The following is a 13,816-nucleotide window of genomic DNA, read 5'->3' on the forward strand; positions in this document are numbered from 1 at the left end:
TGACAACCAATAATAATAATAATAATAATAATAATAATAATAATAATAATAATATATATATATAATATATATATAATAAATATATATATATACATATATGTATATTTATATATATATATATAATGCAGACGTAGGTATGCTGTTGAAATATTGTTCATCCGTTCAAACGGGTGCGGTTTGGCGCAGCAATTTCCATCGAGGTTCTGAACCTCGGTTGTCGAAGATTTAAACCACACGTGTGACGATTCTCTGCTGGCCAAGCTTAGTTACCCTGCTTGCACGGTTGACAGGCTGTGGCCGCCTCTCGTCAATTTTGATGGCAACATCAGGCCTGACTTATGAAGATAAAAAATACATACTTGCGACGTTATAATAGCTTTATAATAATTCGCTACAGTTTGGGGCCCAAATATTTGTATAGAACCATAAAAAATATGTATCAGTACGTATTTGTAACTAAATTTTCAACTAAATAACGTTCGCGTTGCTAATGTTCTTGCAACGTTGTGTTAACGTCATTTTCTGACACACACCGTTTTTGAATGATATAATAACGTGTTCGGTTCTACTATTTTCAGTAACTTGACTAGGCCTAATCTTAATTAATTTAATTAGCGTATACTTACTAGTATTACTCAAATTCAACTACTGCGTAGGGATATACGTATGTATCATCGAGCAAAATACGATGGTCAGAAGGAACTCATATTGTAGTCCTAAGTTTCCTGCCTCTCTACTTTTTAAAATTTACCGTACCTTATTTTTTAATTCCTTGTATTTTTATGCATTATGTTGTTAGTATATCACGATGCCAAATATAAATAGAGTACTAAAAATATAACATTATGATAGGCCTATTATTCCTGTGTTCGATGTTGTTATTTACATTGTATTACTGTGCCTTTCACAGAATATAGAATAAGTTTAATACAATACATACCGTACAGTATGTCTACTTTTAAAATATATTATATATCTTTGGAACATTAAACATTAATGCGAAACTATTATTTTCTGTTAATAATCGAAAGCTCGCAATGAATTTACATATATTTTGCTTGGCTCATTATCAGTCAAAGGTTTACAGTTATTATTTTCTTTATAAATATTGTTCATAAGGTAATATTGCGTGTGGGATGTCTTGTATCGATGGCGTTACAGCTTAGTTATTGTTTAGCATAATTTGTAGAGGGTGGCGCTTACACCAAAGCAAACGACGGATTATCCCACATGATTATTACATGACGCGCTTTTCAGGCGGCTTTCAGTTAGTACACAGATAACAATTTTACGTTATAATAGTCATACGAGTCGCGGTCTAGTATTTAAAAAACGTTGTTCTTTTGTAGAACGTAATTATAACTAATGGCCCACACCAGTTGTTAATCAGTGACCTTCCAATAAAGTTTTGTCTTTGTGATTTTGCCAAGCCAATTTTTTATCATTCATTTTTTTAGTTTGCTCATTGTTTTTAATTTCTCAATATCTTATGGTATGGTATGGATCGATTCACATTTTCGTGCGCAAATGATACCCAAGAAACTAAAGACTGTCGGCGTTACAGCGTATGCGTTACATCGTATCATATCATGATGTACTTTTTTTTTTAATATATAAAAAAGGATCATTGACTTGTTCATAACACAACTAAATCAGATATAACACACAGTTAATTACTCATTTCATTGTTTTCAGTATAAAAATAATTCTGGAAATTAGTTTCTGGTGTTAGGGATGAACTAACCATTGTGATTGTACGAAAAAATAACATTTTTGAGCTTCGATTTATGTCATCACGGGGTCAGCAACAGTGGCGTATGTAGAGGTGCTCGAAAGGTGGCCCCCACAGTCGCCCCAAAAAAGCACTTGCAAGAAGTTAAAATTCACCTTATTTTGCGGGTTGAAGCCTTCAGCTGATTGATTGATTTTATTCAATACCACTACATACACAAAAAAACAAAGCAAGCAATGAAAGGGAAGGACATGCTACTAAGGACGACCCAGAAAGGAAAAAAAGAAACCTTATTTCCGTTGGTGTCCTTACAACTGATCATCGAGCCCCCCCCTCCTCCCACTTCACCTTCGGGGGAAAGCCTCAGAATGATTCATGACTTTTTTTTTGGGGCTCCAGACTTTTGTCTTGGTGATTTTGTTGCTTTTGGGGGCCCAATGGCACTTGTCTGAATAAAAAAAGTGAATTGAAATGTTTTACATAATAATAATAACAAAAATAAACACAAATAAATTACCAATTTCACTATTATTCAATAAAACCATGGTGCAAAATATTGTTTTATTTTTGCTTCCTCTCTTACATTCATTAAGTCAAAAACTGCAAAGAAACTGTGACAGCTAGCATATTATGACAAAACAAATATAAACTAAGACCTATAAATATTTAATAAATTTGAGGTAAAATCTTAGAAACAATTACTTTTTACTTGTAGAGCATTTTCCTTGCAATTACGAAACATTGTTAACTACTCTCCAAAATAAATTATAAAAAATCCCCCATGGCATGTCCTCCCAAAAAAATTTGCGAGGAAATGCCTCTGGATCCCCTGCAGTGGTGTTATCTCGATCTGCCCTCACCTTTCTGGATCTGCCCCTGAATGTCTTTTGTTATGTTTTATTATGAGATAATTCTTTTATTGTGGAATGTAACACTGCTAAAATCAAGCCAAATTAATCAATCTGGTCTATGACAAAGAATGTATTATATATAGAATAGAATATAGATATAGAATAAATGTATGCATACAATTTGTATAATAGGCTAAATTGTTTACAGGACTTGACCTTTGACACCATATTATGCACAGTTGAAACTATGGGAGGGCTTTTTGATCGATATGGCTTATTTTATTCATATGATTTTGCAAATAAATATCCTAAAAAAGTGCAATTGAATTATTTACTAATAATTAACTATTAAATTAATAGTGCATACATTACTTCTACAATTTTTATAACTTTGGACGGATTTAATGGCAAGCTGTCACATAAACACAAACTATAAATCCACAACATCAATTATTACAAATATTACACTTTTTAAAGAAACTAATCCATCAGTAATATAGAAAAGAACATTCTTATTTATATATCATTTAAACATAGGTGTGCTGTTCAGCATAAGAGAGCCTTGTCAAACTGGTTTGCTATTTAAACAGGTGCAAGGCAAGGAGATATCTCTTCACCCCTCTTGATTGGACGGGTTGAAGGCACCAGATGCAGCCTAATACTTTCAAGGGGTTCGGGGAGGGAGAAAACTTAAATCTATCAATTTTACCAAGTACAAATGGGAAGTTAGCTCTCCTTGCAAAATAATTCTACTTTAATTTACCAGTATAAAAATGTGTAAAGATTTATAAAGTCTAACTTATAAACAGGATAAATCAAGGTGATCTTGCATAAGAAACGAGATATTTGCATTCATATGTTTACCTAATTTACTTTTGATCTTTGTAATATTGCAGTTATTATATATTAATGTGACAGCAAAAAAAGAAATAAAAAAATAATCAGTAAATTTGAAGTATGGAAGCATAAGTCAAAAAATGCCACTTTGTCATGCCTGTGGAATTTAAAATACAGTTGAAAAAAAATAATTCATGTACATTTCAAGGTGGCTTAAGTACAGTTCGCCCTCTATATTTGAGACCACCTTTGGGACCTGAAAATTTAGGGTGGTCTCAGGGTACGGTCTCAACATAGAGGGTTAGCTTAGTGTTAATAGATTAAGGATTGTCATTTGGTTCTTAAAAAAAAAGTGGTCTTGAATTAGAGGGGTCTTGATTTGGATGGTGCATTGTATACAGTATGCAGTACTGGAGATATCTTTGTTGGTGATTCTTGTAAGGCAGTTCAAAGGTCAAGTGCTGCAGCAACAGAGGGCTACGGCCCCATGTCCAGCAACCCCATGCTGCCTTAAATAGATTGTGATATTAAGTGCAACTTAGGAGAACAAATGATAAAAGGCCAGGCCCTCAGTCTGGACCTGTGAGCCTCTGATAACCTAGCAGAGCAACTACAGGTCCTTTGTAATTTTGGGAGTTCTCCTCATTTTCTTGGTGAGGCTAGCGGAGTTCTAGGCATGCTGAAGAAATTGCTGAATGCAGACTGTAGCATGGAGGCTCTCTGCATCTCTTCTTCACGTACACGTAAAAAATCCTCCTCCTGCGACCTCAGTGTTTGTTGTAACGTGGTGATTCTGTTTTCCCTGTCCTGAATCTCTGACTGGTATTTCTTGCTTTGATCTGTTGAAATCAAATGGTATAAAATAAATGTTGCATTGTATATCATTAAAAAAGAGCTGTGGGTTGGTGCCAAGCATCTCCAACCTGAAATATATGATTATATGATTTGGTGACACAATCATTTAGACAGATTAATAAAATTTACTACATAAAATAATAAAAACATAAAAAAATGACAGCAGCAACAATATACAAACATTGACAATGACTAGGACAGCAAGAACGATGATGACGACACGCAGAACAACTAGAATTACTCCTTTTACACTACGCAGAAAAAGCATCACCTCCCTGCGGGGCAATTTTTCCCTAGTATAAAATTTTTTAATCTTTGAATTTAGAAATTAGCAATTAGCTTCTTCTTGTTACAATCTTGCATTCTGCAAAAATCAATTTAGCGACAAAGAAGGCGACAACAATGACAATGCCGACAGCATGAAGAAGAACATGGCTAAAAACAATAAGCCTTCCCTGAGCTTCGCTCCTTCGGGGGAGGCTAATGATGTATATACTGACCGTTAAGCTGCTGTTCTAGCTGTTCGCATCTGTCCTGGACAGCGTTGTAGTTGTTAAGCTGAGTCTCTAGCTTACTCATCTGTTTGCTGTGGTTCAACTGCACTTTGTTCACTTCTGCAATAGTTTCATTGGTTTTACCTGCAAGTTCCTGCATAGAAAATATAAAATGTGTAAGTGCCAATCATGTCATACTTTATTTCACCATTATGTCATCGTTTAGCATCATTTACTTGGGTTGTGAAGCAATTAGGAGGCAAAAGGGTCACTTCTCACCCAAGCAACATCTGAAAATTCCCTAAACAACGTATGAAATCATTTAAGAGATTAAAATGGCTAAAATTCCAGATCTTCAAAGGGAAATAGCCTCCTGCACCAACTCAACGAACCTTACTGGTAAGACCTGTCTTTTGGATATTTTTGCTAAGGTTAGCTGCGTAGACTGAAGCAACGTAGATAAAGTGCCTTGCTCATGGACACGTGAAATTCACAGTGAAGGATTGAAACCCCAACCTCAAGGTTTGAAAAAGAAGCCCTTTCCACTACGCCAAACCGCACTCTGGTATCGACATTCTACACGCCCCGCCCCTACATGCTGATCGTCTCAAAAACCATAGCAACCAGACCATAATAAACCATGATTACAAAGGCTTAATAATATTTTGCACTAACATTAGACTGAAATTATATTCGTTATTTCAACATTAATTTTATCAATGTTGTGGTGTATTGTCGTTCATCAGACTCACTTCGCAGAAAAAATAAATAAATTTTCTGTTTCTACTCAAATGTTCGTTTTGTGCACCCTAATCCAACATTGTCAAAATGACAGTTTAATGTTATATTAAGGTATCTATATTTCAGAAAATCAAAATCAAAATACTTTGGCAGCACAAGGCTGAATTGTGATAAAATTTACAAAGAGCAAGTCAAAGTATGAAAAACAGACTTAAAATTACAGGACAAAAACAGATTTACACCACAAGTTATATAAGAACATGAAATAAACTAATAAATTGACAGCTGTACTCGCAACTACTGTAGTATTGAATTGTCGATGCCACAGTAAAGATCAATGGACTTTACGCACGCGCTATGTTCGAGAGTGGAGATGTGCGTCCTTTGTTGAATTGCCTTGCTCTCACCTGATTCAGCTCCTCCAGTTTACGTTTCAAGGACTCTATTTCAAGGGTTGCATTGTTATATTTAGCCTGATACTCCGCCGAGCTCTGGCTCTGTTGCGATGCATATTGTTGTAAGTCGTCTTTGGCATTTTGCAGTAAACGGATCTTGTCCTCTAAATATTTGCTCCGTTGTTGCTGAAGAATGAAGAAAAATACATGATTGGTTAATTAATACAATTTGAACATTTCTAAATTAGGCAAAAACAACATTCAAAATGGTAGTTGGCCAAATACCAATTACTGTATATTTGTTGTTGTAGCAATTGTGATTCAGTCTTTCCACCTATAAAAGATATATTTTTTTCTCGCTTTGATAGGGGAGAGTCAAAGGAGGAGTTCTAATGTAGAATTTTTAAATGTAGCAATAATTATTAATCATCATCAAATTAAAACTAAAATAAACTGAAAACATAAAATATTGAATAAATAACTAACCGTACATTTGTACATTTGTTTATTTGCTTATTTGTCTATGATGTTGTTAAGTACTTCGAGGTTTTGACAACATGAGGCGCTATATAAATCCCAGAATTATATTATTTATTATTATAGCAATAATACAAATTTTCCAAACTGACCAGTCAGTATTCAGCCACAAATAAATAATAAGAATGCTACAAATGCATTTCAAATGCTGCCCTCTAAAATGCAAAAACAGAAGTACACAAAATAAACTTAATCAAATGCTGTCACCTAGAGGCTGCTAAATACATAACTATTAGGACATTAACATAACTATTAGGACATTAACAACATTGCAACACTACATAGGAAAACTTTAGATAGAGCAGGGTGGAAAAACATCATAAAAAGCTGTCATCTCCAGGACCACTCTTAGGAGGACGACATAAAATAAGTAAGGGTTGGTTGACCTGACAATCAACTGACCTCCTCCTCTTTGACACGTTGCTTAGCCTGCAGGACCTGGTCTTCCATTGCCATTCTATCAGTGACCTGCTGAGTCTTCTGACGGCTGACCTCCTCTTCCAGCATCAGTCTTTGCTGCTCCAGTTTTCCGATTCTTTCCTTGTAAGACTTCTCGCTGTCATCCATCTGTTGCCGGAGGCGCATCTGTTCCTTGTCGTGCCGTGTTTCTAAATCACGAGTTGCTTCTCGTCCACGTTGTCTCTCCTTTTGTAGTTTTTCTAAAAAAAAAAAAAAAAAAATTTACATTAAAGATTTCTTAATTTCCTTCTTGTTGCGATAGTGGAGATTGCATTATCAGGAACGCACGATTTGAACCCAGTACCCTGTAACTGGAAGAAAAGCTATAGCTCCACCAACCACAGTCACACTCGCCCCTTAAAAAACTTTCCTCCTACAAACTCGCCCCTGACTTTACACAGTAGTCCCTACAAATACGAGCCCTATCAAACTCGCCCCCCTAAAAAACTCGCCCATTAACAATCTCGCCCCCTAACAAATGACTTAGTTCTGCAGAGGCGAGTCTGCCAAGATGGAGGGGAGGGGTGTGAGTTTGCTGGTTCCCATTGTACCTTGTTTCATAAATACCTTCATTCTCAGTGTTGCGGACCTTTAGTTCTGCCTGCAGCTCTGAATTGTCTTCTTTAAGACTGTAAACTTGGTCTTGAAGTTGGTGGCATTTTCTCTCCAGTTCCTCTATCTTGTTTTCCATCTGTTCGTTCTTATCTCTGTAACTTGAAATTTCTCTGGACAATTTTGATTCTGTTAGGAATCTTTCCTGAAAACAGTAAATAAACCAATAAAATTTCCCATTTGTGGAAAAGATGGGTAATCAGCATATTAAAATAAAATATTTTATACTGTAATCAGAATAGGCTAGGAATGACCAAACAGGTGCAAAACACCATATAATTACTACTATTATTACTACAGTATATAACTACCATTCTCATCAAGTGCCATTATCAATATTCTTAATGTTTCTTTTCATTGTTATTGCCACTATCTCAGTCAGTACCATTACAATTAATTTTATCATGACAATTATATATTATAGACAAAATATTAATAGAATAAAATTAACAAACAATACCTGAAAAGTAAAATTTATAAAACAAGTCGTATCATCAATAATCAAATGCAATTAATTTTTAAAATTAATTTTTTACCCTAAATTCTTTTAAAATTTCTTTCGACTTCTCAAAAAAACCCCTAAAAAACTCAAACAAACCTCTCTTTCATGGTTAATTTCTTTCTGTTGTCCTGACATCAACTTTGAATGTTCATCTTTCATATGATCAAGCAAGGCCGCTAAGTCTTGTGACTTTTGTTCAGCCAATGAGAGCTCAGCTTCAGTCATTGACAACCTAATGTGCAAGAAGGGACACTCTCATTGGTTTGGTAAAATAAACAAATTGTATTTTATTTGTAAACTGGATGAGCCCCTTAACTTTTTTTCATAAGATACAGTATCTTCTAAGTTGAGATTGATAAAATTCTAGGCATAATACAAAATTGAGTACCTGGCCTAATAACAAACACCTGCTCGTACAGCAAATATATTTCTTATCCCTTTAAGGCCTTGATTAATTTACAAATTATTACTTTATTATTATTAAATTATTACTAAATTTACATATGTATAGCAATTCTTACTTGGCCTGCAATGAATTGAATGCTGTCTTTCTTTCTTCCAATGCCTCCTGTAACTGTCTAATACGTTGGCCTGTGTTTCTCTGTGTTTTCTGTAACTGTTCTTCTTGTTTATCGATCTTTGAGATAAGATCGCCGACTCGTTCCCGCTTCTCTTTCTTCAGCTGCCGGATTTCCCGTGTAAGCAATTCCTGTCGACTTTGATGTTCCTGAGTTAGGTTGGACCTGCCTTCATTATTCATCCTCACAACATCTGAGAATGAGGAAGAGAAATGCATATTATTAAACACTTGCAGGGGCGTAGGCTAGCTTCGGCCTGGGGGGGAAAAATGAGAATGAGGAACTAGATCCCAGACTTTGAAACTAAACACCTATCACAATGAAAACGTAATGGTCATTTAGTCATTTTATCCCAATTGGTGGAACTAATTTTGAGACATTGTGGGAAGGGGGGAGGGGATAGATATGTGGAACTAAATCCCTATCACAATGAAAAACGTAACGGTCATCTTTAGTATTTAAACCCACTTGGTGGAACTAATTTTGTGCCATGGGGGGGGGGATAGATATCTTTGCACCCTTCCCAGCTTACGCCTGTGACTTGTGAGCAACACCTTGTCAAAAACAATAAATATCCCAGGTTACAAATTATTACTTTATTATTATTAAATTATTACTAAATTTACATATGTATAGCAATTCTTACTTGGCCTGCAATGAATTGAATGCTGTCTTTCTTTCTTCCAATGCCTCCTGTAACTGTCTAATACGTTGGCCTGTGTTTCTCTGTGTTTTCTGTAACTGTTCTTCTTGTTTATCTATCTTTGAGATAAGATCGCCGACTCGTTCCCGCTTCTCTTTCTTCAGCTGCCGGATTTCCCGTGTAAGCAATTCCTGTCGACTTTGATGTTCCTGAGTTAAGTTGGACCTGCCTTCATTATTCATCCTCACAACATCTGAGAATGAGGAAAAGAAATGGATATTATTAAACACTTGCAGGGGCGTAGGCTAGCTTCGGCCTGGGGGGGAAAAATGAGAATGAGGAACTAGATCCCAGACTTTGAAACTAAACACCTATCACAATGAAAACGTAATGGTCATTTAGTCATTTTATCCCAATTGGTGGAACTAATTTTGAGACATTGTGGGAAGGGGGGAGGGGATAGATATGTGGAACTAAATCCCTATCACAATGAAAAACGTAACGGTCATCTTTAGTATTTAAACCCACTTGGTGGAACTAATTTTGTGCCATGGGGGGGGGGATAGATATCTTTGCACCCTTCCCAGCTTACGCCTGTGACTTGTGAGCAACACCTTGTCAAAAACAATAAATATCCCAGGACAATAAATTTAAATGAGTTAGATTTGTCATTGGATTTTTTTTTTTTCATTAATGTTATTAATATTCATAATAATAAGGTTCCAACTTTAGTACAAGCAATAAATATTTTTGTAATTAAACAAAATCATAAATTAATGCAAAAAATGGTACTGTAAGCACAAGCTTTAGAAATGGAGAAAATCTTCATTTACGATGTTGGCACTACATGTAAAAAATAATTTTACTTACCAACTGCCCTTATTAGGTCTTGCGGAATATTATTGCCATTTAGATCAATTTGAATAATTGTCTGATTATGTTGTAATCCATTCAATATAGAGCGCCCTCCTACTATACCTAAATTGTTCCATCTCAGATCTGTGTTAATAAAAACAATTAGAAATATGGATTTTAAATAAGAAAAACACCTCTCTCATTTGTATGTTCCAATTGGCTAATTTGGTACTGAGATAATTTATAAAAAATGACATGTTCTTTGTGAAGGGTAAAAAATATGCTGCTGGTTCTGTGTAAGTATCATATCATAATATCATTTATTTCATCTTCAGTTCAATACGTAACAGAAAACAACAATAATAAGGAAAAACAGAAAAGAAATAATGCTAGCTAACACCAGACTGGATTGCTCAAATGTGGCTTTTGGCTACCAAAGCGCCGCTAGCAACAAAATAATATAATATGAAACATAATGGTAAAATAAGTTGTTTCATGTTAAAAATATAATATTTTATCGATAAATCAGAACTTTATATAGGCCTACATGTTTAAAATTTGTTAGTATTTACAATTGTTAGTTCTCAACAAAGTGGTTTTTAAGTCGATTAAAAAATATGTTTATGAGTTTGTCTCTTATGCGGGGGTAAGAGTTAAAGACTGGGAATATTAATGAGTTTGCCTTGGCAAATGCATGATTGAATTAAATTTGGTCAGCATGCCTGTGATTAATGTTAATGTACTCAAATATGTTGAAATTTAGATGGATGCATTTAGCAATAAAATGTTAAAATAATAAATTAAAACAAAAAATTAAAACATTAATTTCATTTCTACAAGTCATTCAGAGTAGGATAGAGTTCATGAAGAAAGATTACATATGTTATGTGATGTGCTTTTTAAGGAGTATGGTCCAAGCTGGTAAACCGTATTTAAGTATGGGTCTTACTTGCGCTGAGTAAAGTTTGCTTAATAAAAATTTATCTCTGCTTTGTACGATACACTTTATACTGTAAAGCCAAACGTCTTACTGGCTTTTGATTTAGTTACCAGTACATGATCGCTCCATTCGAGTTTTGAATTAGTGGTAATAACTAAATATTTACAAGCTCATACAACATAATGGATGGGCACAAAATTATGATATAATTTCACTTTACCAAGAACTTTTAGAGTTGAATTCTTCTGAAGCACCATTGCAAGCTCACCAGCAGAATCATGACTCATCTGATTGTTCCTCAGATCAAGGACCTCTAAGCAGTTATTGATGGTGAGGCCATCAGCAAACATTGCAAATGCATTGCCATCCAACCCAAGCGAGTTCCACTCAAGAAGGAGCCTATTGAAGGTGCAGGAAATTATCTTTACATTAAAAAAAGTTGTAATTCATTGAAAGATTAGCAAATTTCATGTGGACTTGTCTCCAAAAAGCTGATGGCATAATATACTATGTTCAGATTACAGATTAAAATGACCCAATTGCCCATTTCTTATCTAGACCTCCAACAAGGCTTCTTGTCTGGACCCTGTCAGAAGTTGTCAAAGACTATTATTGAGTAGCTTTGCTCTTCCCTCCCCAAGAGTATACTAGAGCAACAACGTGAAAGTGTGTTGACCACATGTTGTGGTAGTAGGTCTTAGAGCAACAAGAATTGATTAAATATCCTACTTTACATTTCCTACCTTTTGATGTTGTGATTGTGCCTCAACAGCTGCCCTAGAGCCTCAGTACCACCTGATCTGATATTGTTTCCTTTCAAATCAAGAACTCGCAATGCTGCATTTTTTGACAAACCTTCAGCCAGCAACTTGATACCTAAATTAAACAATAACAATGGCAACAATGTTACATTCAATATTTTTCAATTGCCTTTGCTTATATTATTCAGCTGCCAAATTCACCAAATATCAGCTTTAACATGGTAATTTAAAACTCAATCATTTTGGGTTGGAATGCACTTTTCAAAAGTAAAGTATCAAAAGTATAATCTCGTAATTGCAGGGAGGATGAGCCACCATTTGACAGGACACATTCCCTCTCTGCCCACACAGGCTGCTGGCTATGACTACCTACCTACCAGAGCACCCTGACACCAACAGGAAACTAGAGGTCTTTTCAGACACACTGGTGGATAGCTTTAAACCCTTGAATGTGTAAGAGTGGTGGGGCACAGCAGTTGCATTTCTGTTTCTCAATATTGAGGTCAGAGGTTCAATCCCTTACTGTGTATTTCACTTGTGTCTTTAACCAAGACACTTTACCTACAGGTTGTCCTTCTCCACTCCAGGAGTACGTTAAATAAATAAGTTGATTTATGAGACATACCCTCATCACCAATCATGCAGTCAGATAATCTCAGTTCTGTTACCATGGTATCACTTGCAAACAATCGACTGAACACTGCACATGTTGGCAGGGACAGACTGGTTGTTGATAAGTCTACCAGACTGCCTGCTCTTTGAGAGGACTTCGACTGTTTTAACGAGACTCTTTGCTGCAAGTTTGACAGCACGCTCTGTTGAACTTCAATACGGTGCTCATTACAGAGTCGTAGATAAGTCTGCTTAATGCTATCCATTTCCTAGATAAACATAGATGCAAATGAAAGATTTGTTCATTGTACAACATAAAACAGATTCAGACAGTGTAGGTCTATATATTTATAATTTTAGTACAGTATTAAACAATTAGAACAATTACAAACAATTACTGTAGTAGGCTAGTTGAAATTGTTGGTATTCCTAGCCTAATTAATATATTACTTAACAGCATGGATGGGGACAAGTTTGAGAAACACCCAGGTGGAATACACAGGGAGTTGTTTAACAACTCCCTTAACTACCTAGCCTAGGCCTACATACCCTAGCCTTAGAGTAGGCTTTCAGCTAGGCCAAAGACTTGCTCGGCGTGCAAACCTAGGCCTAGACCTCTATTTCTAGATAGAGTACCACCACTACTAGCCTAGGCCTAGCCTAGTGGCACCTTTATTATTTACGTTGAGTAGAATTAATTTAAAAATACAAACATTTCTGGGCACAGGAAAAGCCTTTATTTCATCGGTAGGACATCGCTAGAGTCTCGGCTTATTTGCTACTTTAATTCAGAGCTTGCAAAAGGAAAGTCGAAAATATTTTGTTTGCCGAGGATGAGTTGATGGCAAGTAAACAAACTTGAAAACGATATAGCGCCACCTTTCGGCCAGTTAAAATGCCAACTTTTTTTCGTTATGTGGTGCTGCGCTTTTATTTATTTAAACATCATTTAAAACTTTATGCTTTAGTAAAGTCGGTTATTATGTTTTAGTTGATTGATGGAAATAGAATTATAATTTTTTCTGGACAATTAACAGACACATGGTGAGGAATAAAGACATAATCTTGCAATGACATTTGTTTATAATATTTATATTATAAGTTTTGTAGTAGTAGTAATAATAATAATAATAATATATTTATTGTAAATTTTATTGAATTATTGAATATTAGCAAATTATAAATATATAACATGAAATTTAATGGCTGTTATTGATTATTTATATACCCAATTTTAATATTTTTCTATTTGGCAATAATAAAATCATTTTAAAGGATTTTTGTCGTAATTTGTAATAATTTAAATACTGTACAAAATATGAATATTAATTTTAACATGTGGGTGACTTTGCACTTGTATAATCATTTATTTTGTAAGCATATGCCAATGGAAGGTGAATTTCCTTATTTGT

At 35.0% G+C, this 13,816-nt stretch overlaps 1 protein-coding gene across 1 annotated transcript; it reads right to left on the reverse strand.

The window, feature by feature from the left end:
• Positions 1-2,840: 2,840 nt before the first annotated feature.
• Positions 2,841-13,265, reverse strand: LOC117122917 (leucine-rich repeat-containing protein 45-like). The gene is made up of 12 exons (XM_033268692.1): positions 13,118-13,265; positions 12,418-12,673; positions 11,775-11,907; positions 11,252-11,430; positions 10,107-10,235; positions 8,537-8,786; positions 8,112-8,247; positions 7,469-7,658; positions 6,845-7,101; positions 5,918-6,091; positions 4,776-4,923; positions 2,841-4,259 (listed from the first exon to the last, which is right to left on the reverse strand). Exons 2-12 carry the CDS (start codon positions 12,668-12,670, stop codon positions 4,063-4,065), a joined length of 2,046 nt encoding a protein of 681 aa, XP_033124583.1. The 5' UTR covers positions 12,671-12,673; positions 13,118-13,265; the 3' UTR covers positions 2,841-4,062.
• Between the last annotated feature and the right edge of the window lie 551 nt (positions 13,266-13,816).

The sequence above is a fragment of the Anneissia japonica genome, unplaced genomic scaffold (genome assembly GCF_011630105.1).
Source record: "Anneissia japonica isolate Jap-2015-1 unplaced genomic scaffold, ASM1163010v1 scaffold2227_len217889_cov164, whole genome shotgun sequence".
Classification (NCBI taxonomy): Eukaryota; Metazoa; Echinodermata; class Crinoidea; order Comatulida; family Comatulidae; genus Anneissia; species Anneissia japonica.